This window comes from Globicephala melas, chromosome 3 (assembly GCF_963455315.2).
Source record: "Globicephala melas chromosome 3, mGloMel1.2, whole genome shotgun sequence".
Classification (NCBI taxonomy): Eukaryota; Metazoa; Chordata; class Mammalia; order Artiodactyla; family Delphinidae; genus Globicephala; species Globicephala melas.
Window position 1 is genome coordinate 51,507,924 of NC_083316.1, and position 26,368 is coordinate 51,534,291.

Below are 26,368 nucleotides of genomic sequence, written 5' to 3' on the forward strand. Positions count from 1 at the left end.
TCCAAACAAGGCAAGGCTTTTTACTCACAACTGAGCAGAATTACAGTTCCCAGAACCACCTCAAATATCTAGGATTAGTAGCTCCAGAAGAGAAGAAAGAAGTATAAAAAATAAAGAGAAAATTCTCTTTCCAGGGGCTTTGCTCCCTCCTTGTTTTTCTTTTCTTTTATGCCCCATCACAAGAAATCACTCTTCTATTATGATTTCTCAATACAAGTGTTATGGAAAAGAATAACACACATTCAGATTTTTCATACTTCTTTACTTTAATAAAATCATAGTTTTTCTTCTAAATTCAGTTCTCTTGGCCTTCTCCCCCACCCCTTTTTTGTTGGACTATCTCCTTTCTGAACAGAAGAATAGAGTTAGAAGGAACACTGAGAATTCACTTAATCCCTCCTTGGCCTCAGACAAGACTGAATCTAAACCATCCCCAAATATAGCAATTTCCAGTACAAAGATGAACAGGCACTAAGAACCTCCCATTCAACATTCTGTCACATACTTGAAGATACTATCATAATATACTTTCCCTCAGCCTTCTCTTCTCCAAGCTAATCAACCTCGACATTTAGACTACTTCATTAGATTTCCTGAACTTTAAATTATTTTGATTCTTTAATAAGTTTATCCCACCTTACCTCAGGGCCTGAATTATGTATTATCTGTTATCATGAAGACTTCTTTTTGGTATGTGAAAAGGGGAAAGTTAATTTATAGATTAAATAAAAAGGAATTTAATTGGAACAAAGAAATATATATATATATATATTATATATATATATATATAAATGCCACTATAATATAATGGCATTCACTTGAACAATTAATTTCAAATATCCTTTATTTTGTTAAAAGAAATAGTAAAGCCCTATAGTTTTTAAAACTTTATAAATCACCAGCCATTTTATACATAAAACGGATGGGAGTTAGAGATCTTTTTAAATATGCCACAGATTACACATAACCATGTTTCATGACACTTCACACAGGAGGAAAACATTATTATTGTTCATTTGCTTTTTTTTGCATAGTGTTTACTACTTAAGTTGGAGTTTATCCATGATTTAATTTTGTATGAGTCTAAAATTACTGAATGTATTATTGTGATTATTCACTTCTGTGAAAATAATTTCTCTGATTCAAGCTTTGAGAATCAGAAGTGTTTAGAGAGTCAGTGAGTACAGGACAAGATAGGATGAAGTCCATGTACATCATGTGTTTCTGAGCGGTTCAGAAAGGAAAAATAGGTAAAACATTGGAATACGGGGTAAAATGGGATGATTCACTTTAGTTCCATCTCTCCCATTCTAAATATCACTATTCAAAATTTAATCTTTGCTTTCGGAATGGTGAGGTGCTCTAGTCCAGCGCAGGCCTGAGGGATAGGTTTTGTCTCCTTGCCTATTGGGACCAAGGTGTACGGTGGAGGCGATGCATTTAGTCTCCAGAGAGAAGGAAGATGCTGCTTGCACAGCACTTCTACTCACCAGTCCATGCAGCAGCAAGGGTGTTGGCTTTGAAGGAAGCCAACTGTCCTGCTCTCCCAGCCAGAGGTAAAGAATTGCATTGGTGGCCACTAGAGGGAGGAGGATTAGGAATAGAGTAAATTGTGGGGAAAAGGCACCCATGAAAAACGCACATGGGACAACCAACACATCACCAACCACCGCCTAGCAGCTACCTCTCTGAGGGACTATCATGGGGTCTGCAAACACCATTAACCCAGAGACCCAGACACCAGTAATTATTGTAGTATCCCAGTATATAGCCCCTTAACTTGGATGGCTGCAGAAGGGAGTTTGAATAGTATTGTGGGAAACATACAAGCACACAAACACAAACACACAAGCACACAGACATACATTCTCATCCCCCATTACAAGACGTTACATCTGTGCCGTCTGATTCTTGCTCATTTTCTTATTTAAAACTCTTGATGTTCTTTACCAAGAATGTGTTCACGAAAAGCAAACAGCCCACCTTCAAGATAGTCTTGGGAGAAGCACCAGCAGAGACACTCATTGTGCCAAGATGTATTTTACCAACAAATCTGTACAAATTACATGAGGTTAAAAACAAACGGAATATAATATAATTAAAGCAAAGTTTCTTTTGCTAAATTACAGCTTGAAGCAAACCTGCAAGAAATATTTCCAATTAGCTTCTTTAGCAAACAAAAGCATAGCTCAGAATGTTTTGCTTTCCATCCTGCCCTCTGGGTGGGCTGCCTAGTGGGTGTCTTACCTCCAGCACAAGTAGCTGAGCATTCTGACCAAGGCTGATGATTCCATGTAAAGCCAACTTCATTGTCTCCACTGCCCGTCCGGGTGATGGGAACGTTGAATTTATACCTAATTCCCAAATTCTGTTCCTGAAGCAGAACCTGACATTGAAAACAACTGGTGAAGATAATTAAAATACAATGAGCCTTTATTCAGATATTTACTATTTCTTTTGAAGAAGAAAATGTCATAATATAAGTCTTAAGGGAAATTTAAGACAACTTTTAGAACACATGCAGTTATACTGAATTTTCTACTTCCGTTTTCATGGGTAATTTGGAGCCATTTCTCTCATTTGCCTTATTTGGTTATAAAAATATTATTCAAGCAGGCATTGAAAAGATCAGTCATATGGAAAGAGCACTATGGTCTTAACTTTACACAGACTTTTACACCCTTGGGCAGACCATTTTACCTTTATTTACTTTAATTTCACCACTTTAATTTCAAATGATAAAGCCTGCCCCTTCCTACTTCACAGGGCAGATTACAAAGATTAGAAATGAAGCGGCAAAGGCATATTTACCATGACAATGAGATTTTCTGAGGTGGGACCTAAAGCTTCTAAGGATTCTGGTTCGTCGGTTGGCCTCTTATAGTGAAAAGCTGTCCCAGCAACATCGAACTTCCTAGGCCAGTCAATAGTCCAGGCACCATTAATATAGTAATCATCCCCTTCAGATTTTAAAGCTAAAAAAAAAAAAAAAAATCACTGTCTACCTAAAAATGTGAAACTTCATTTACCACAATGTCACTCATTGATCATTGCACTGAAGTGTACAATGAATATCTATTTCCATTTCGAGATGGGAATCTTTTTTTTTTTTTTTTTTACAGACAACACCAACAATTTATTTTTTGTTACTTAGATATACATTGTGAAGTGATTTCTAATGAGGTGCCAGGAATCCTACCACAGAAACAGAAATATTTAGTAATCTCCAGCCACCGTTGGTAGAAATTCAGTAAGTACATTCTTTCTCATAGATAATGATGCTATATAATTTGGTAAAGTAGAAGTACTATGATTCACCTGCCAGTGAATTAGTGTCTCAGAAAATACCAAAAAATGCATATTAGATTATTCAAAGTCAATAAAAGTTTTCCCACAAGAAAACATCAGACTCAGACAACTTTGTACAGAGTAGTTCTACCACACATTCAAGGAAAAAATAATTTCAGTTTTTCACAAAACTCTTCCAAGAGGATAGAGAAAGAGAATATGTCCAATCTCATTTTATGAGCCCAGCATTTTCATGTTCAAACCTGGCCAGTCAAATAAGTAAAAATTATGCAACAACAGCACTCTTGAACAAACATGCAAAATGTAAGTAATTAAATAAAATATTAGCAATTGGCATAAAGTAATATAGAAGTTAATACATCAGAAGTAAGGTAAGCTTATCCCAGGATTGCAATGCTGGTTTGATAATAGAAAATCAATTAATATACTTTTTCATATTATTAAAGGAAGAAAGGCAGATGATTACCTTAACAGAGGCAGAAAAAGCATTTTAAAAAGTTCAATATTCATATATGATTTAAAAGAAATTTTAGTAAACTAGGAAAGCGTGAAACTTCGTTAATTTTATAAAAGGCAAACAAAAACACTCAAACAAAAATGTATAGTAAACATCAAACCTAAAGATGTAATGTTGAAGGCATTTTCTTTAAGATCAGGAAAAAGTTAAGGATGCCTGTTACCATCACTTTTATTCAACCATTGACTGTGGGATCTAGCTAGTGTAACAGAGTAGAAAAAAAAGAAATAAAGGCAATGAGGAAGGAAAAGAAGAGCCAAAAGACTCAGTTTTTTTTTTTTTTAAGATGATATAATTTTCATCTTAATGTAAAAAATCTAAAAGAAATTATAGAAAAATAGGACATTTAATAAGAAAGTTTGGCAAGTTTTGATATAAAAATCAATATATGAAAGTCAGTTGTATTACTACATCAGGAAGAGCAGTTATAAAGCAGTTTTAAATAAGGACATTCTCAGTGGCAACGAAAAATATAAAAATACTTAGTAATAATTCTATCAAAAGGCAGGCAAACCCTTAGTGGAGTTAATTATGAAATTTTAATAAAAATCATCAAGGCTGATCTAAACAAGTGGAGAGAAATAAACTGTTCTTGTAAAGACTCAATTTTGCCTGTATTAAGCTATCGATTTAGTGACTTTCAATAAAAATTCCCAAATGGTTGTAGAGAGCACTGTGGTGCTGCAGGGCCTGGTAGCACTTATCAGCAGGAGGTGGAAGCAGGGAGAAGAGGAAGGGATCAAAAGTTCACAGAAGTGGACATTCAAAAGTGGATATAGTATATAAGGCAAAAACCCTATCAGCTGACTATATTCTACACAAGGGCCTGAAAGACCTTCCACTTATTAGAACAATAAAGAACGTGCTGGGGCTTCCTTGGTGGCGCAGTGGTCAGGAATCTGCCTGCCAATGCAAGGGACACAGGCCCGAGCCCTGGCCCGGGAAGATCCCACATGCCGCGGAGCAACTAAGCCCGTGCACCACAACTGCTGAGCCTGTGCTCTAGAGCCTACGAGCCACAACTACTGAGCCCACGTGCCACAACTGCTGAGCATGCACTCCAGATATGTATCTATTAACATATTATAGCAATCTAATAGCATATTAGAATTGGCCCTGCACTGCAATGAAGAGTAGCCCCCGCTCACTACAACTAGAGAAAGCCAGCGCACAGCAACTAACACCCAACACAGCCAAAAATAAATAAATAAATAGATAGATAAATAAATAAATAGATAAATAAATAAATAAAAGAATGTGCTGGTGAGACAGGCACCAGCATCACTGAGATGCTCTTCTCTTTAAGCTTGGAACTATCATTACAGAACTGGGCTCGCAGACAGCAATGGGGATGATCCCAACATACTAGAGGCCAGGAGGTATGGCGTAACCATTAGAATGGAGGTGGGTACAGTTATCACAAACAATAACAAATTAGCATGGCAGTCAGGAGTAGTCATGGAGATATTTAACAGAATACAGTCTTCCAAGGGGCCCAAGATGGGCACTTTTCTGATCCAGACCCACTGAGCTTAAGCAGAGGCTGGGTGACCAGGAGATAGGATCCTACAACATCACAACACCACAGCACTCAGTGGTAATTTTTCCTCGCCTTTCCTCAAAGGACATAAAAGCCATTACCAGCAGGGAAAGGGAAAATCCAAATATACTGAGGACTGTTGGGCACAGGGACTGAGTTGACCTGAAGTGGCAAATGGTGCCCCTTGTTTAGGATAAGACCACGTAGAAGTAAAGTAATAAAAGGAATTTTGACCCAGGTCCAGCTCACAGAGTGTCCACTGAGTCCATGAATCCAGTCAGTGGTCATTTCTCTCAGACCTGAATTTAAAATGGAAACAGGGGGCTTCGCTGGTGGCGCAGTGGTTGAGGGTCCACCTGCCGATGCAGGGGACATGGGTTCGTGCCCCGGTCCAGGAAGATCCCACATGCCACGGAGCAGCTAGGCCCGTAAGCCATGGCCGCTGAGCCTGCGTGTCCGGAGCCTATGCTCCGCAACGGGAGAGGCCACAACAGTGAGAGGCCCGCGTACCGCAAAAAAAATAAAATAAAATAAAATAAAAATAAAATGGAAACAGTATACTTGGTAGCTGGCATAACCTTCACATTTATCTCTTGATCTGTAAAATAACACCTATCCCAGTGGGGAAGACCAGGTTGAAGTCTCTGAAACTTCTCTCCTTCCCCCAGCTAAAACAGTAAACTACAAACAATATTGCATCTTGGAGTGGGGGCGGGGATGTGTGTGTGTGGATTGCCAGAGATGAATGCTACCCATAAGGTCTTAAAGTGTGCAAGGGTGGTGGTCTCTACCATATACCTATTTACTTCACTTGTGTGGCCCCTACAGAAACTAGACAGATCTTTTTGGATGATAGTAGTCTGTTGCAAACTCAACCAAGGGGTACTGTTGCTGTGCTGGATATAGAGATGGGATTCTTGACCATTTTCTTAATCACAAATTAAAATAGTAATTTTCCATGTGAATGTCAAGAAGATATTAAGTATTTATAATGTTATTGATAGAAAGGAATGAAAGGCTTATCTATAGGAATAAAAATGTGGAACTAGCAAGGGAAATTATGACTAAAGGAATAACTGGGGATGGAGGTGGGGTTAGAGAGCAGATTTTCCTGTCCAAATATTAAAACAGTAATTATACAAATATGGGGTGGGAACAACCTGTGGTATGGTACACAGATGGACAGAACAACAGAACAAAATGGACAGTTAAGAAATAAACAAAAGTACATATGGGAATTAATATATAACAAAGGAAGCACCCTAAATTAGTAAAGGAAGGATAACAAGAAATGGAACTAAGACAAAAGACTAGCTTTTTGGAAAAAAAAATGCTGAATTTGTCTCATTCTTTATATAAGAATAGATACCACAACTCCATTCCTAGGTATATATCCTAAAGAAGTGAAAATAGGTACTCAAACAAATATATGTACACACATGTTCATAGTAGCACTATTCCCAATAGCCAAAGGTAGAAACAACCAAATGTCCATCAATGGATGACTGGATAAACAAACTGGGGTATATACAATACAATGGAATAACATTCAGCCATAAAAAAGAATGAAGAACTGTACATGCTTCAATGAGGATAAGACTAAAAAAAAATTACACTGAGTGGAAGAGGCTGAGGCTAGACATAAAAGGTCACATATTTTATGCATCTATTCATAAGAAATATCTAGAAAAGGTAAATCTATAGGGACAAACAGCAGACTGGTGGTTGCCAGGGGCTGGGGAATGGGAAGTAACTGCTTACTGGACACCGGGTTCCTTTTGGGGTGATGAAAATATTTTGGAATGTACTAAATACCAGTACGCTGTTCACTTTAAAAATGTTTGAATTCTATGTTATTTGGATATTACCTCAATAAAAACAAAGTTTAAAAAAAAGAGAGAAAAGAATAAATACCAGATGGGTAAATATTTAAATGTAAACATAGTTAAATCATAAAATGGTAGGAGAAAATGTAAGAGTACTTTTTAAAAAATAATATTGGGGTATTGAAAAGCTTTTCTAAGCATGACCAAAACCTCAGAAAGTATAAAGAAAAAGATTAGTAGATATGCATGCATAATTTTTTAAACCTCTATAGGAAAAAACATATAAAAAAGTTTAAAAATATGTGATAGAAAAAGGGTTATTAGCACTACTATACAAAAACTTCTATAAATAAATGAGTGATAATTTTGATAATGATTATCATGCTTTGACAGTGACAAACATGTCAATTTAATTTTTTTGTTAGTATGCTAGCTTCTTCAAAAACTTTATCAGGCCAGATAAACAAGAAGGCCCAAAGGACTATAAGGGTCATGATGCAGAGAGTCTCTGACTCTCTGGACCTCTGCCACTTGTTCTTAAGAGTATAGACCATTTTCATTCCCCCCACCCCCATCTGCCTGGCAAATATATCTGTACTTTCTTGACTTCACATATGTTATAAAATTCATTTGATTGTCAAAAATAAATCTAATTAATCTTTTGAGATAAGAACATGTTAACGAAATTTAAGGATTATTTAGTCTTAAATTTGTCTTGTATTTAAAATTTTTTATTTTCAACTCTCACAGTAATTCTCTGTCTCATTTGAAACATCAAAATTACTTGGTTATATAGGACATCTGAGCCTGTATCACATGAAACAGTAAAAATAAAAACAAAACCTCTAGCAGCTTTGAATTCTCCTTCAATTTAAGCTCTCACTTTCCATTTTCCCATCTACTCACTTAAGGAATCCTAACTCACCTTTGCTGGTACCACAACGTAGTTCAGAAAAACACCAAACATTTAAGAAGGACTGAATAAGAATTTACTAAGGGAGGAGGATGTGGCATTATGGACAAAGAATTATCAAAGGGAAAACATCTGATGTCTTATTTTTGTTTTGATTCTTGCTGATGCAGAAAAGAATCTAAAATTATGGTATAAAAATAAAGGAGTCTTCCTTTATTAAAGGAAGGAAGAGCCTGATGATACTGGTATTCTACCTAAAGATGCATTCTAGATATAGTCTTATTTTTAAAAGATTTAAGGAAAAACAGGTGGTATTTTAAGGGGAGTAAGAACTCAACCAGATTTCATAAGGGTCTCTGCAGAGTCTAAATCTGTCTCAAGGGATCAAACATCAAATAAACAGAATTTCCACTTCTTTACAGAGGAAATAACTGGGATTGGACTTGCCCTCCAATTATAAATAACTAGAAAACTCACAAAATATATGAATCAGCTGTTTTTAGACATTGGCCAGGACTGTGCAGGACTGTGACACAGGCAAAAAGGAACACAAGGTGAATCTCATAATCTCCCTAGCTTCCTGCCTGGAGGTACTTTCTGTCAGTGTAGACCATGAGAACCCAAGCAGAGGATGGTGGTCTCACTGAGTTAAGGAGACAGAGATCAGAAACTGGGAAGGCTAAGATACTTGGAATTTGCAGAACCAGAGAATTAGAGTAAAAGGAGGGAATCTGTTGCTGAATAGTAATCCATGTATGCATAGGATAAAATTCCATGAAGCCAGGCCAAAAAAACCACCAAAAAACAAACAAACAGAAACGAAAACAAAAAACTAGATAACCACAAGCAGAAAAATTTCTCGAGAAAGAATTCAGAGAGTTTCAACCACTAGGGCATTCAGCAGAGAATCATGCCTTTTTAGTAGGGCTGAGCAACTCTAGAATTAAGGCTACTCTGGACTCACCTAAACAAAGCTCAAATACAAGCCTCAAAGATATCAAGCTCATCAACAAGTTAGTTAACACTCTTTAAAGGATAAAACAACAACAACAGCAAAATCCAGACTCTCAATAAAAATATATTCACAATGTACAACATCCAATGAAAAATTACTACAACTGGCAAGAAAGGGGAAGATATGGTACAAACCACGAAGAAAGCCAAGTAAAAGCAACAGACTCAGAAATGATAGAAATTATGGAATTAGCAGAAAATAACTTTCAAACAGCTATTATAAATATACTCAAGGATTTTAAAGGAAAACAAATATAATGAGAAAAAACTGGAAGATATGTACAGATGGATGCTCAGATCTACACAAAGAAAGTATGCCAGATACAATAAATATGTAGGTAAATAGAAAATAATTTTTCTTATTTTTAAATTTTTAAAAAGGATAACTGACTCTTTAAAACAAAAATAATAACAATGTATTGTAGGGTTTATAACATATGAAAAAGTAAAATGTGTTTTTAAAAAATAGCACAAAGGATGGAAGAAGACAATGGAAGTAAACTGTTATAAGCATCTTGCATTATACATAAATGGTATAATATTATTTGAAGGTATATTGTGATAAATTAAAGATGCATTTTGTAAACTCTAGAGCAACCACTAATTAAATAGAAAAAAGAAGTATAGCTAATAAGCCATTAGTAGAGTCCAAATGGAATACTATAAAACACTTGATAAACCTAAAAGAAGATATAAAAGGAGAATAAAGGGAAAAATACACGGAACAAATAGAAAAACAGCACAATGGTAGACTTAAACCCAATGATTTTAACAATTACATTAAATATAAATGATCCAGACGTGGAGCTGACAAACTATGGTCCACCACCTGTTTTGTAAATAAAGTTTATTGTAACACAGTCATACCCATTTATTTATGTATTATCTGTATCTGCTTTCACACTACAATAGTAGAACTTAATAGCTGAGATAGAGACTTCATGTCCTGTAAAGCTGAAAATATTTACCATCTGTGCCTTTACAGAAAAAGTTTGGCAAGCCCCCCATTTAGAGACTGTAATTGAAAAAGCAAAGATGGTTAGATACAATAAGAAATCAGAGTCAAACTACATGTTGTCTAAAAGAAACATATTTAAAGTTCAGAAACACCTACATGTGAAAAGTGGATGGATGGAAAAGAATTTACTATGCAAGCCCTAATCAGAAGAAATCTGGGTGGCTAGATTAGGATCAGTCAAAATAGATGAGGGTCAAAGAATATCATCAGAAATAAAGAGGAACATAGGATAATTATGAAATGTTCAATACATCAAGAAAATCTAACAATCTTAAATGTCTATACACCTAACAACAAACTGAAAATAAATGAAGCAAAACCTTACAACTAATGGGAGAAATAAACAAATCCACAATTCTAGTTGGAGATTTCAACATGATTCTTTCAATATTTGCTGAAACAAGGAGGCAGAAAATAAATAAAAATGTATAAGACTTGAACAAAACTGTCAACCAATTTAATCTAATTGACATTTATGGAATACTAAACCCAATACCACCATAATATACATTCTTCTCAAGTCCACATGGAATATTCACTAAGAGATACCATATTCTGGGCCATAAAAACACACCTCAACAAAAGAACTAAAATCATACAAAGTACCTTATCTGTCCATAATGGAATTAAGAAAAAACCCCAAATATTTGGAAATTGAATAATACCTTCTAAGCCATGCGTCATATGGTAAATAAAATATTTTAAATTGAGTGTTGGAAAAAAATATATCAAATATATGGGATGAAGTTAAAGCAACGCTTAGAGGGAAATTTATAGTGCAAAATGCCTATTTTAGGTTAGAAAAAAGATCTTTAAGATCAATAATCTAAGTTTCTATCTTGAGAAGCTAGAAAAATAACAAATTAAACACAAAGTGAATAGCAAAAAGGAAAAAATAAAGAGAAGAGTGGGAATCGATGTACTGGAAAATGGAGAAATAACAGAAAAGTCATTTAAACCAAAAGCTTGTTCTTTGAAATGATCAATAAGGTTAATAAACACCTCACTAGAACAATCAAGAAAAAGAAGATACAAATCACCAATGTGAGGAATGAGAGAAGAGCCATCACTACAGATCCTACAGGCATTCAAACAGAATAAGGGAATGTTATGCACAAAATTATGCCAATGAATTCAACAACTTTATATCTATTACAGAAACTGAATTTTTCATTAAAAACTTCCCACAAAGAAAACTCCAGCCCAGATGGCTTCACAGTTGAATTCTATCAAACATTAAGAAATAATACCAATTTTACCCAGACTTTTTCAGAAAATAGAGAAGAAAGGAATATTTCCCAACCAACTTTATGAGGACAGGTTTATCCTAATATAAAAACCAACAAAGATGTTATAAGACTACAGACCAATATCCCACATGAACATAGATGCAAATATTCTTAACAGAATATTAGTAAATCAATTGTAACAATATATACAAAGGATAATAAATTTATGACAAAGTGATTTTTATCCCAAGAATGCTAGATTGATTTAACATTTGAAAACCAATCAATGCATTTACTATATTAACGGGAAAGGGAGGAAAAAAAATAACACATGATCATGCAGTAAACCTCAAAACCTATTCATGAAGAAAACTCTCAAAACTAGAGACAGAAGGGAACTTCCTCAACCTGATAAAGGGCATCTACATAAATCTTCTAGCTAACATTATATTTAGTGGTTAAAAAAAAACAAACAAAAAACCCCAAAAAACTGAATTCTTTCCCTTTAAGATAAGCAACAATGAAAGGCTGTCCAGTCTCCTCACTTCTATTCAACATTGTACTGAAGGTCCTGATCACTATTATAAGGCAAGAAAAACAATATAAAAGACATAAATATTGCAAAGATAGAAGTAAAACTGCCTTTGTTGAAGGATGACATGATAATCTATGCTGAAAATCCTAAGAAATGTACAAAGCAACTATCAGAACTAATACATGAGTATAATCAGGACACAGGACATGAGGTCAATACAAAAATAAATCAATTGCTGTATAACAACTGACAATTCAAATATGAGATTAAAATATCAATATCATTTACAATAACATCAAAAAGCATCAAATATTTAGTGATAGATTTTTTAAAGATCTATATGTGCAAGATGTGTACACTGAAAAATAAGCATTACTGAACAAATGTAAAGACTTAAATAAATATACAGGTAAGTCTTTTCACGTATTGGAAGACAATATTTTTAAGATGTCAATTCTCCCCAAATTGATCTATAGATTCCAAATAATCTTTTTGTAGAAATTGACAAGCTGATTCTAAAATGTATATAGAAATGTAAGGGACCTAGAAAAAAAAAATTATTTTGAGAAAGAGGAACAAATTTGAGGACATAATGCTTCCTATTTTCAAGACCTAATGGAAATCTCTATTAATCAACACAGTGTGGTTTTGGTTTAAGGACAGACATACGGAACAATGGGAGGGAACAGAAATAGACCCATACATTCATGTGCAATTGATCTCTACCACAAATGTCAAGGTAATTCAATGGGGGAAATAACATTCTTGAACAAAGGGTGTTATAGTAATTGAATATCCATGTGAAAATAACTGAATTTCAATCCTTACTTTATACCTTACATAAAAACTCAAAATGGACCATATATCTAAATGTAAAAGCTAAACCCATAATTTCTCTAAGACATATTGAAGACAATCTTTGCAATCCTGGGGTAGGCAAAATTTCTAAGATAGGATGTGAAAGCACAAACCATGAAAAAATTAATACATTAGATTTCATCAGAATTAAAAGACACCATTAAGAACAGAAATAAACAAGCCACAGATTAGAAGAAAATATTCATAAACATATATTTGAACAAGACATAACTAGAATATATAAAGAACTCAGAACTTTATAAAAAGAAAAAATGTAAAAATAGGCAAAATATTTGTTTAGACATTTTACAAAAAAAAATATCTACATGGGTAGAGTTAAAAAGACTGACAATACCAAGTACTGACAGGATGTAGAGCAACTGGAACTCTTTTACATTACTGGTGGAAATATAAATGATACAATCACTTTGGAAAACAGTTAATTTAATTAATTTCTTATAAAGTTAAGCATGTACTTATCATATGACCCAGTGATTTCACTCCTAGGCTTTTTATCCAGGAGAAACGAAAACATATGCCTGCACAAAACTTGTCTATGAATGTTCAAAGAAGCTTTATTCATAATAGTTGAAGACTGACAATGACCCAAATATCCATCAACAAGTGAGTGGATAAATAAATTATGGTATATCCAAACAATGGAATACTATTTGGCAATAAAAAGGAATGAACTTCAGATACACTCAACAATATAGATGAATCTCAAAAACATTATGTTATGAATGAAAAAAAAGCCAGATATAAGAGTGCATACTATATGATCCTATTTATGTGAAATTCCAGAATAAATAAAAGTAAAATAATAAAATGTCAGAAAAGAGATCAATGTTTTCTGAGGCTAAGGCTAGGGGGACTTGACTGCAAAGGGTAATGAGAGGATGTTTTGGAGTCATAGAAATGTTCTACATCTTGGTTGTGGTATTTATATGTATATCTATATCTATATATAGAGAGAGAGAGATACAGATAAAATTGTAAATACTTTGTGAACTATACACTTATAATGGATGCATTTTATTATATGTAAATTATACCTCATTAAAATTGATTTTAAAAAATCAACTATGGGGCTTCCCTGGTGGCGCAGTGGTTGAGAGTCTGCCTGCCGAAGCAGGGGACACGGGTTCGTGCCCTGGTCTGGGAAGATCCCACATGCCGCGGAGTGGCTGGGCCCGTGAGCCATGGCTGCTGAGCCTGCGCATCCGGAGCCTGTGCTCCACAACGGGAGAGGCCACAACAGTGAGAGGCCCGCATACCGCAAAAAAAAAAAAAAAATCAACTATGGGACTTCCCTGGTAGCACAGGGGACATGGATTCAATCCCTGGTCTGGGAAGATCCCACATGCCACAGAGCAACTAAGCCCATGCACCACAACTACTGAGCCTGCACTTTAGAGCCCGTGAGCCACAACTACTGAAGCCCACTCACCACGACTACTGAAGCCCAAGCGCTCTAGGGCCCGCGTGCCGCAACTACTGAGCCTGCGCACTGCAACTACTGAAGCCCATGCACCTAGAGCCCGTGCTCCGCAACAAGAAGCCACTTCAATGAGAAGCCCGTGCACCACAACGAAGAATAGCCCCTGCTCACTGCAACTAGAGAAAGCCTGTGCACAGCAATGAAGACTCAATGCAGCCAAAAATTTAACAACAACAACAACAAAAAATCAACTAACCCAGTGAAGAGTAAGCTATAAACTACTAATTTTTTTGTTTAGTTCTTTCATGTGGAACTTCTTTTTAACATGAAAGTGTTCTACCTCAAAGCAGTATGTCTTTTCCTTCATGATACTGTGGTGCTTTTCCTCATTAATTTTTAAAATCTAGCAAAATATGCTACTTACCAATATAGTTCTTTGACATGGCAACTTCTCTGACTTCAATGTGAACAGAGCCTCTTGGTATCTGCACTACTTCCATGTAGCCTGGAACACAGAAGACAGCCAGTAATAAGCAGCATCTGGAGCTTTCATCAGAAAATGAGTGTTTAGTAAGCATTCAGTAATAACAGTTTCCTCATTCTTCCATGCTTCCTTTTGTACTTTATAAATTGTGAATAATGAGCAAATTCCCCTTTGGGTTCATGAATACATCTAAGAGTATTTTTCTTTTCCTCTAAAATTATCTCAAGATATCTTTAAAGTCTCAAGATATATAATATTGGTTCATTTTTTTTTTCCCCTCAACACATGGCGCCCACTTCAAGGCTCTGTGGGAATTCCCATCTTAAAGAAACGTGGCTAAATGAAGTCAAGTAGAAATGGAATAATATGTCCTTAAAATATCTAACCTGAAGCCATATTTAATATTTAAAGGACTGAAAGCAATTTGGGGGAAAACCATTGTCTGCCTGAATAAAGAAATTTTTAAAATAAGGGGGGAAATCAAATATTTTGGCTATTCCAAGTACACCAGAGGTGTGAGGAAGAGTTCTTTCTACACACTCACCTCCTCTGGGCAACGAATCATTGAAGAACCCTTCAATGGCATCACATGTGCTTCCATCCCCTCCACAGACTCGACATCTATCTTCCCTAGCATCGGATCCCAAAATATTATCACAACCTACATGCTGAAAACAGAGAAGAATATTCAGTGTGTCAAAAAGAGGAGGAGCTCTTGGACCCACTAACCAAATGAATATAACTTATTTATTTACGTGTTTTTCCAGTACAGGAAATCTAAACAGGGAATACTTTCCTCTTTCCACTTATACCTTCATTCCCTAAGTAATTCTAGCTAACACTTCTCAACACGTAAGTTTAAAGAAAAAAATTCTGATTTCCCCAGGAATGTACACCTGTATTTCTAGCTTAGACTTCTTCTTCATGTATGGATACCAGGCTCCAATTCTTAAAATATTGTAATTTGTTGGCAATGGGCTCTTACTTATACCCTCAATTAAGAAATGCAAGAACTAAGAAAAAATGGCATATGGTCCTACACAACAAGGGTTATAACAACAAGAGTCTTGACTGAGCACTATGGTTTGCCCTTTCTAAACCACTGGCTCTTTTGGATATCCAATTTTTAGTGTTAGTGTCAAGGATTAGTTGTGGAATTCATGCCTGAGGAAATCTCTAAAAATGAATGAATACCTGTTTCCATTAGCTGAATAAAATTACCATAAAGAAAAGGAGATATAAACATGAAATTTTATTGTAGAAGCTGAAATTCTACCTTTCAATTTTGTATTTAATCATAGAAATGTGGCCTTCATATATTTTTGGCATATTTTGGCACTTAAATTTGTAATTTGACTTTTAGCCATTAATACCAGGCATGCAATGTCTGAATATAACCTGTGCCTGGGTCTTGGTTATCTGAAAAACATTTTTATACCGTCCCAGAAATAACTTTTTCTTCAAGTAAGTAAATAAACACACACACACACACACACACACACACACACACACACACACACAGTGCAACATCAGATACATTTGGAGACAAGTTAACCAGAAGGACAGAAACTTGCAAGAAATTATGAGACTAACTAAAATAGACAGTGTTTTTTTATCTCATCTTTCTCAGTTTCTGGCATTTAGTTTTATGTTTCTCTTTAAGGTCAAACAAAAGCAGACAAGGAAAAAAGTTAAGAAAACAGTGTTTTTTGTGGCTAATTTCTTATGATAAGATTCATACACAGGTCTAGGAAAATACCATGGATTTGCTCCTGCAATTCCCAACTGTTCTGGTTAATTCTCTGAAGTAAATGCATTAATAAGAGTAATTCTATAGCAAAAACCATTATAAATGCTTCAAAAGAAGACAAAATGGGAAGAGCATAGCTGTTTTACACTTTGAGGAAATATTTTGCTATGAAATATATCAAATAATCTTTCATTGAGAACACACAGTAGACATATGAATGAGCTGAATCCTCATTCCCCCTCTTTGCTATCATCTTGTTTGTAAACAGAAGAATAATGGAAATTAAATTCCAAAATATCTTCATAGCTCTAGCAATCCCTATAAACATAACTAGAACACCAGAATAAATCACACTTGCATGGTGCTTGAAGGTGAATGGATAATTCTACCTTTAACTATGTATATTTCCTTACTGAAAATTAAATTAAAATGCAGCCCTTTATTAAAAATTAGCATAGTATTAATTACGAGCTACTATATGAGAAAAAAAAGACAGAAGTCTCAAAAACCCCAACAAAAAGCAATGAAATTCATAATCTGAGCAACCTTGCATTCTCCATTGATACAGATATCCAGTGAATCTGCATTGCACTGAGTCCCATCAATCACCGCAGGGGCACGTTCAGTGTAGAAATTGTAACCTTCAGCCAAGCAGTTTAACGCACAAGGTTTTACCCCACCTGGACAAATATAGTAGAAGAGAAATAAATGGAGTGGTTCTCCTAAGGAACAGTGATTCAGTATCATCCACAGCATATTTACGATTGATAACAGACCATCACTCTCTGACTATATACCTAGCTGTGTAGGTTTCTTTTCTTCTTTGCTAAAATTTCATGTTTACTTTCATTGCTTGTGCAACTTGAAGGAGGACCTGCTGAGTAATCTTAAGGTTTTAAAATTTCAGGTATTTCCCATATATATTTTCAATATATTTTAGGTCAAAAGGGATCGCAGTGGAGGTAACTGAATGTTGAAAAAAATGGATGAAATAAAAGCAATTTTGAAAAACTAAAAAAATAAAGTTTAGGAAGGCCTTGAGAATGACTTTGTATGACAAATAGAAATTTATGCAAATTATATCACTTGTTACTGAATACGATACAAAAACTGCTACTTCAAGCAGAGATATGGTAATTATAAAATAAAAGTAAACTTAGAGCTGCTTTAAACATATATTCCATGAAAGTGGCTCTAGCATGGAGATAAATTCTTATGAGATTAGCAAGTCAAAGATAAAATTAATTTTAGCACTAAATTTGAAAAGTTCTTATAAGATTAATAAATCAAAGATAAATATTGGGTTGGCCAAAAAGTTCGTTTGGGTTTTTCTGTAAGATGGCCAACCCAATATTACATAGCATCAAACATTTTTAGTTTAAATAAATTGAATAAAAACTAAAAGAAATAAACTTGAATAATTTTTTAAAAATCTAACTTTATATTGTGAATAAATGCATACACTAACTTGAGAATTTTCATTTTGTAACTTGAAATTTGTATTTCAATAGCTGTGTGTGTATTTCAAGGTTGACGTGAAAAATAGGTATAAATAGTAGCAATTTTAAAAAAACAAGCAGATTACATATCATAACTTCTCAGTATATTGGAAAAGTAGCAATCAATATGGATTTATTTTATTCAAAACTGAACATAAAAAAGCTATTTATAAAAATGTAATTATTGATTAAAATTAGGACTTAAAAATACTTTCTGTTGAACCTTTGTTCCATGATGTTTAAAACATTTTGGCCTTATTATAATGATCTGATAAAATTTCTTTGAAATAAAGAAGACTTCCTCTAAAAAAGAAAATTAGACAGAAAGATGAAATGACATGCCTAGGTCTTAGTGAAGGCAGAAACCAGGTTTCTACGGGGTGAAGTAAAAGAGAAGTCAACGGAGTGATGGAGACAATGATAAATTATAGAGAGAACAATTGATTAAAGTAGATCACTGTTACAGTTGACTTTTGTCATGTAAGAAGATGGCCCAATATTGTCAGACATTGTTTTTTCAAGAGGAGATGAAAACCTAGACTTTAAAAATATAAACTCTTGGGCTTCCCTGGTGGCACAGTGGTTGAGAGTCCACCTGCCGATGCAGGGGACACGGGTTTGTGCCCCGGTCCGGGAAGATCCCACATGCTGCAGAGCGGCTGGGCCCGTGGGCCATGGCCGCTGAGCCTGCGCGTCCGGAGCCTGTGCTCCACAATGGGAGAGGCCACAACAGTGATAGGCCCACATACCGCAAAAAAAAAAAAAAAAAAAAAAAAAAAAAATATATATATATATATATATATATATATATATAAACACTCTTCTTGGAAACTCATAAAAAGTTTTCAAAAATACTGTGGAGGCTAAAACATGTATATAAGTAAAAACGGTTCCTGAACTGCCAGTTTACAACCTCTGGCTGAAGTCTGTGTTTTCTTCCATTTTCAATGTCTACAGGCTATAGAACTTCTATATAACATAATGTTATTATTAGGCTTAGGTTAATGATACATTTTGCTGTACTGAGAACAGAAATAACAAGTAATAAATAAAATAATTTCTTCCTGAACTGATAATCAAGGTATTATATTTATTTTTATAAGATTCTCATGAATAAAATTGCTCTAAATTTCCACAGATCTAACTGGGATTTTTTTTTTCATTACTACCCAGTGTAGTTCTTTCGCCATTTTTTATTGTAATGCTTTGGAATTTAATGCAGCTTTTTATGCACCAGACTATAAAAAGAGAACATGAGTCTTTTATTTACACAATTTTAGTATTAATTATGTAAGGTAGTATTTGATAGGCAGAACACATAAATGCTCTGGTTGTATTCCTTAGCCCATTGCACTGTGTGATAATAATACAAATATATTTATTCTTCCTTTATTGCTGAAGATGTGTTCAGCTTCCTCTGCTACAATAAGTTTTCAGAAGAGGTAATGTTATTATTTCAAGAAGGGATTTAAGATGACTCTCTGAATGGAAGGTCACATTACCAATTACCTTCAGTAAAGCTTATTATGAATTTAGGGTTAATTTACAAAGCACACAATTATCTAGATGCTAATTATTAAATCTGTGAATTATTTCAGAGACTTACTTCTACAGTAAGACAAAACAATCCCAAATGTATATGCACCTAATAAAAGCAATTCAAAATACATGAAGCAAAAACCTACACCCACACACAAAAAGCAAAGCCATAAAACAGTTGAAGATTTTAACACACTTCTCTCAGGAACCGATTAAAAAACCAGAGCAGAAAAAAATCAGAAAGAATATAAAAGATCTGAACAATACTATCATGCAGCTTGACCTTGTTATCATATAGAACACTATATCCAACAACTGGAGAAAACACATCCTTTTCACGTATACATAGAACATTCATCAACCTGGACAATAAGCTGTATCATAAAACAAATTTCAACTATTTTAAAAATTTAAATCATACAGAGTATTCTCTGATCATAATGTAATTAAATGATAAATCAATAACAAAAAATCTAGAAAAAATCAACAATTTAGAAATAAAAATAACACAGTTCTAAATAACCCCTGGGTCAAAGAAGAAATCACAATGTAAATAAGAAAATATTTTGAACTGAAGGAAATAAAAATACATCAAATGTTAGGAATGCAGAACAGCAAAATAAACCCCTCCCCCCAAATAATAATAAGAGCAAAAAATTAATTAGAAAAAAAGTACTAAAACCAAAAGTTGATTCTTTGAAAAGAGTAATAAAATTGATAAACTTCAAGCAAGAATGATCAAGAAAAAGAGAGAAGATACATATTATCAATAGCAGAAATGGAAGAGTGTATATCACTACAGATCCTATAGATACTAAACAGGATAATAAGAGAATGGTATTATCAATTATCTGCGAATAAATTGGACAACATGGAAGTAACATAAATTTCTTGAAGACACAAATTCAAAAACTGACATAAGAATAAAAAAATCTGAATAGCTCTTTATCCATTAAAGGAGTTGAGTTTGTAATAAAAAAATTATTTTCACAAGAAAATACCGAGCCTAGATGGTTTTATTAGTAAAATCTATTCTAAGGAAGACATATTATCAACCCTACAAACTCCTTCAAGATAAATAAGGATTCTATTTCTGGAAGCCAGAGTAACTCTGATACCAAAACTTATCAAAAACATGACAAGAAAAAAATTTACAAATCAATATTCCTTATGAAGATAGATGTAAACATCCTTAATCAAATATTAGCAATTAAGCCCAATAACAAGATAATAAATAAAAAGATAATAAATCATTATCACATGGGGTTTATCCTGGGAGTAAAATGTCAGTTTGACCTTATAAAATCTATCAACTAAGTCACTATATTAACAGAATAAAGAAGAAAAACACATATAATTAATACATGCACAAATTGTACTGAAGGGCCAAGTCAGTGAATTAAGGCAAGAAAATAAAATAAAAAGGTCCAAAGATTGAAAATAATAATCTCTATTTCCAGATAACATGACTATTTACCAAGAAAATTCTAAACAATCTACAAAACAACTATTAGAACTAGTAAGGGAATTTAGAAGGGTCACAGAATACAAAGTTAATATGTAAAAATCAATTGAAACAATTGAAAATAAAAAATTCTAAACTTTTATTTACAGTAGTGTCAAAACCATAAATTACTCAGGAATAGATTTAACAGAAGATGTGCATGACCTTACACCTAAAACTATAAAGCATAGCTGAGAGAAATTAAGGAAAACATGGAGAGATATACCATGTTCATAAATTGGAAAATTCAATATTGTTAGTATATCAGTTTTTCCTCAATTGATATAAAGATTCAACATGACAAGAATCATAAACCCAACATGTTCTTCTGTAACCATTAACAACTGATTCTAAAATTTATATGGAAATGCAAAGCACTTAGAATATACAAAGGACTCTTAAAAAAAAGATCAAAGTAGGAGGAGCTTACACTACCCATGTCCAAGACTCTACAGTTAATCAAGTCAGTGTGGTACCAGCATAGGATTGACAAATAGATCAATGAAACAAAATAGAGTCTATAAATACACTAAAAATACATACCATACCCCGAAATTATTTTTAGACTGTAGATCTAAATATAAAGATCAAAACCATAGGCTTTTAGAAGAAAATATCTTCCTGAGTTAAGGTAGGCAAAGATTTCTAAGACAGGACATAGAACACAATGACCATAAAATTAAAAAAAATAGAATTCATCAAAATTAAAATCTTATACTCATCCAGAACACCATTTAAAACATAAAGAAAAGCAAAGAAAGTAAAGAAAGCCATAGGCTGTGAGAAAATACTTGTAAAACCTATCTGATAAATGAACCACTTGAGAATAAAAAGATAAATAACCAATTTAAAAATAGACAAAGGAAGAGGCACATGCTGCTCAACATCACTAATTATTAGAAAAATGAAAATCAAAACTACAATGAGGTATCACCTCACACCAGTTAGAATGGGCATCATCAGAAAATCTACAAACAACAAATGCTGGACGGGGTGTGAGAAAAGGGAACCCTCTTGCACTGTTGGTGGGAATGTAAATTGATACAGCCACTATGGAGAGCAGTATGGAGGTTCCTTAAGAAACTAAAAATAGAATTACCATATGATCCAGCAATCCCACTACTGGGCATATACCCAGAGAAAACCATAATTCAAAAAGACACATGCACCCCAATGTTCATTGCAGCATTATTTACAATAGCTAGGTCATGGAAGCAACCTAAATGCTCATCGACAGATGAATGGATAAAGAAGATGTGGTACATATATACAGTGGAATATTACTCAGCCATAAAAAGGAATGAAATTGGGTTATTTGTAGAGATGTGGATGGACCTAGAGACTGCCATACAGAATGAAGTAAGTCAGAAAGAAAAAAAAAATATCGGATATTAATGCATATATGTGGAATCTAGAAAAATGGTCAGATGAGCCGGTTTGCAGGGCATAAATAGAGACACAGATGTAGAGAACAAACGTATGGACACCAAGGGGGGAAAATGGCGGGGGGGTGGGAGTGGTGGTGTGATGAATTGGGCAATTGGGATTGACATGTATACACTGATGTGTATAAAATTGATGACTAATAAGAACCTGCTGTATAAAAAATAAATAAATAAAATTCAAAAAATAATAGGTAAAAGATTTGAACAAACATTTTATAAATGAGGATATATAAATGCTCAATAAGCACATGAAAACGTGCTCAACATATTCAATGATCAGAAAATGCAAATTAAAACTTCACTGAGACAACATTATACACCCACCAGAAGATGACTGAAAACACCAAATGTTGGCAAGAATGGGGAGCAAACAGAACTCTTATACACTGTTGATGGGAGTGTGACTGGTACAATCGCTTTGGAAAAACATCTGGCAGTTTCTTTTAAAACTAAACTCACAGCTACCCTATTGCCCAGCAATTCCACCCCTAAGTATTTACCCAAGAGAAATGAAAACATATGCCCACAAAAAGACATACACAAATGTTCATAGCCACTTATTCATAACAGCTGAAAACTAGGAACAATCAGGTTTCCATCAATAGCAGAATGGATAAACAAACTGGTTAGTACAATGGAATACTGCTCAGCAATTAAAAAAGAATGAACTAATTACATTTGCAAGGACATGGATGGATCTCAAAAACATTAGGCTTAGAGAAGCCTTGGATAAAAGAGTAAATATGCCATGATTTCCTTTACATGAAGTTCTGTAACAGAAAAAACTAACTGATGGTAAGGAAAAAAATCAGAACTGGTTGCCTCTTGGAAGTAGGTAGAGGCAGCTACTAAATGGGAAGAAGTATGAGGACTATGAGAATTTTGGAGGTAATGGTAATGTTCTATAACTCAGTAAGGTTTTACAGGTGTATGCATTTGTCAAAACTCAGGGAAAGTACAGTTAAGTTTTGTGCATTTCATTGTACATAATCTTCCCTGAAAAGAAAAAAGAAAATAAATATTGAACTGTGGTTAAACTTATACAAGCTGAAGCATCTAGAGGAAAGTATACTGATGACTACAATTTACTTTGAAATGCACCTGAAAAATAGAATAAATGAATGAATGGATAGAGAGATGACTAGACATGTAATAAAGACAGTATATTAAAAATATTAATGATAGAATCTTGGTGGTGGGCAGATAGTTGTCACTGCAAAATTGTTTTAATATTGCTCTATGTTGGAAAGTTTTCAAAGTAAGATGTTGGGGGAATTCCCTGGTGGTTTAGTGGTTAGGACTTGGTGCTTCCACTGCTGGGGCCTGGGTTCAATCCCTGGTTGAGGAACTAAGATCCCGAGAGCCATGTGGCATGGCCAAGAAAAAAAACAAAAAACTAACTAAGATATTGGAAAAACAATTAATAAAAGTTTTTTTAAGAGTACATTCTATTTTTCTAAGAGAAAATTTTAACAAAATTTAGTTTGTATTTTGGGAGCGTAAGAAAACTTCTTGTGCTTACAGAGCAATTAGCGTCTGATACTTGCCTAAAATAAAGAGCAAAAAATGTTTCCCTGAAAAAGAACAATAATCATCTATGGAAAGATCCTTGGTCTGTGACCAAGAAAGACACAGATTTTCCTGGCCTCTTTTGAGTTGATTTATATCATTATAATTTGTTTTTAGGGTGATAATTCCACACATTCAATAATTGTAAATTATTATAATATAATGTCTATACACCCCAAGGAAGTCTCAAGAACTCAGAAATATTACTTGGATTTACATTATTTCTAGGAACTTTGTACCTTGTTAAATAGAATTGGGTTTTAAAAAATGATTTCTGATCATTTGTACTAACATATTAACTTTATTACAGGGAAACTAAAACACGAGACCTTTATAGTATTAGAAGCACTTTCCTGTGATTTACAAACACTAATCTTTACTAGTATGTATATGAATGTAAGGCATGTTTGTATGTATTTATATATTCCTTTATATTTGCAAAGCTCTCAAGCATGATGAAAACTCTGCCAGGTTATACATTACCTCCAGTATAGGGTTTCCAGTTATAATACTTTCCACGGAAAGGCATATTGTCAAAGTCTGCACACTGTTTCTCTCGAAAATCTCGGGCCCCCAAAGGACATGGCTAAAATAAAATAAAATCATAAATAGTATGATTGTTGAAAAATACCAAAACCAAGGGACAATGTCCCTAAAATTAAAAGTGCCTGAACTCCATCACATTAGCTTACTCCCTTATTCTCTGGCTATAATTCTGGCATTTGCTTTACTGTTTTACAACCAGTATTATGACTGAAGTGTCTGAATTGTAATCTTAGCCACAGAAGAAATAACTGAAGTAACTTAAACAAAGTTAAGTGTTAGACAGTTTCCATATAACTTTACACTCAGACGCATCTCATAGTCCACTTTGCAATCAATCCGTCAGGTATCTCCTTATAAACAGACATAAAAACTAGATGAAGAAACTAAAACACAAAATCCTTTTCGGTAACAGTATTTGAGGTCCAGTTGCCACAGCTACTCCCAGCTCTTTATTTTAAGAAATCAAGAGGCAGGTTTGTAACATGACATTCAGCACTATTAATTGTGGTTTGGATCCCAACTACTATAGCTGTTTACTGTCTAGCCCTGACAAAAACCATATTTTAAGATGTGGAATGAACTGGGCAAAATGCTAGGCCTCACGTCTAAACACCTTTAAATTCAAGGAATTCGGACTTATTAAGATTTACATTTAATCTATTAACATCACAGAAAATAAAATACTAAATTTTCAAAACATGTACATGTGTTGGGTGGTGGAGGAGAGAAGGATGTTGAGAGGGTGAAGAGAGGATTATTTGTTTTTAAAAGTTTGGAATGCTTCTTCTACCTAAGTTTTTTAGGGAAGAAAATCTTGCCAATCTAGTTAGGTCTGGATTTCAAATACCACAGGGCCATCCTAAATTTAATCTTAAAGTTCACAAAGAATTAAAAGTATAACTTCTCATAGTGTTTGAGGAAATATGACCTAATTTGACTTACCTTTTAGAATTCTGGAGCAGTAGCACTTAAAAATCAAAGTACTGCTTTTGAAACATGGGTGGGGAAAACATTTCCCTTAAATATGACAGAACAAAATAAGTCATTAGATAAAAGTCTCAATTGTGAATAAATGGCGAGTATGCTACAATCTCAGAGATCATTTTGAGGACATTTTACTACCCTCCCTTAGATCTCTACATTTACTTTATACAGTTTCCTGAGATCAGTACATTGCAAATGGTCCCTTGAAGCATGTGCAAAACTAATAGACCACAAGGTGCAAATATGTGCATGGTCATCATTACTTCCTATATACTGTGGTTAAAATTTCTACCATATCAAGTCCAAAGCCTCATATTCTGAAAATAGTGACAGCAGGTCTACGTTCTGTTATGAGCCTTGCATTTTAAAATATTTTCTGCACGTTAAAATATGACACTGCAATGCTAAACCTAATGGTTCTGCCTGTCGAATTATCCTTATTTACCTTTTAAAAAATGAAAACTATTTACCATAGGTTACATAGTGCATGACGCTGGAAGGATATGCTTCCAGGGTCTTTTGTTTCATGGTGTGCTTATCTTTGAAATAAAGAAATGCTTCCCTTTACAAGCCATTTTCAGGAAATCCCAGAAAATGACCAAGGTTGTCAGTGGCTTTGTCATGTAGCAAGACTAGTTTTTAAGCAAATATCATCAATTTAATAAAACACAGGTAATTTGAAATCTAGCCACAAGTTTTCACATAATACTTAAGTATTTGTAAAGCACCAACCACCTAAAACTTTACCCAAGCATGACTTTCAATCTATTTGGAGTAACAAGATAAAAATGGAAGAGCTACAGCCCTATCTCAGGCAATAAGTATATGACAGAGCATTATAGATTGTC

The 26,368-nt window shown here is 34.2% G+C and overlaps 1 protein-coding gene across 1 annotated transcript in view; it reads right to left on the bottom strand.

The window, feature by feature from the left end:
• The window catches only part of ADAMTS6 (ADAM metallopeptidase with thrombospondin type 1 motif 6), a 273,337-nt gene that overhangs the window by 49,104 nt on the left and 197,865 nt on the right, over positions 1 to 26,368 (bottom strand). Inside the window, exons 15-20 of the mRNA XM_030844206.3 lie at positions 24,474 to 24,576; positions 16,981 to 17,114; positions 15,229 to 15,352; positions 14,625 to 14,705; positions 2,812 to 2,975; positions 2,248 to 2,386 (exon numbers count right to left, since the gene is read on the bottom strand). Of these exons, the coding sequence (XP_030700066.2) occupies positions 2,248 to 2,386; positions 2,812 to 2,975; positions 14,625 to 14,705; positions 15,229 to 15,352; positions 16,981 to 17,114; positions 24,474 to 24,576 (745 nt within the window). The remainder of the gene's footprint in view (positions 1 to 2,247; positions 2,387 to 2,811; positions 2,976 to 14,624; positions 14,706 to 15,228; positions 15,353 to 16,980; positions 17,115 to 24,473; positions 24,577 to 26,368) is intronic.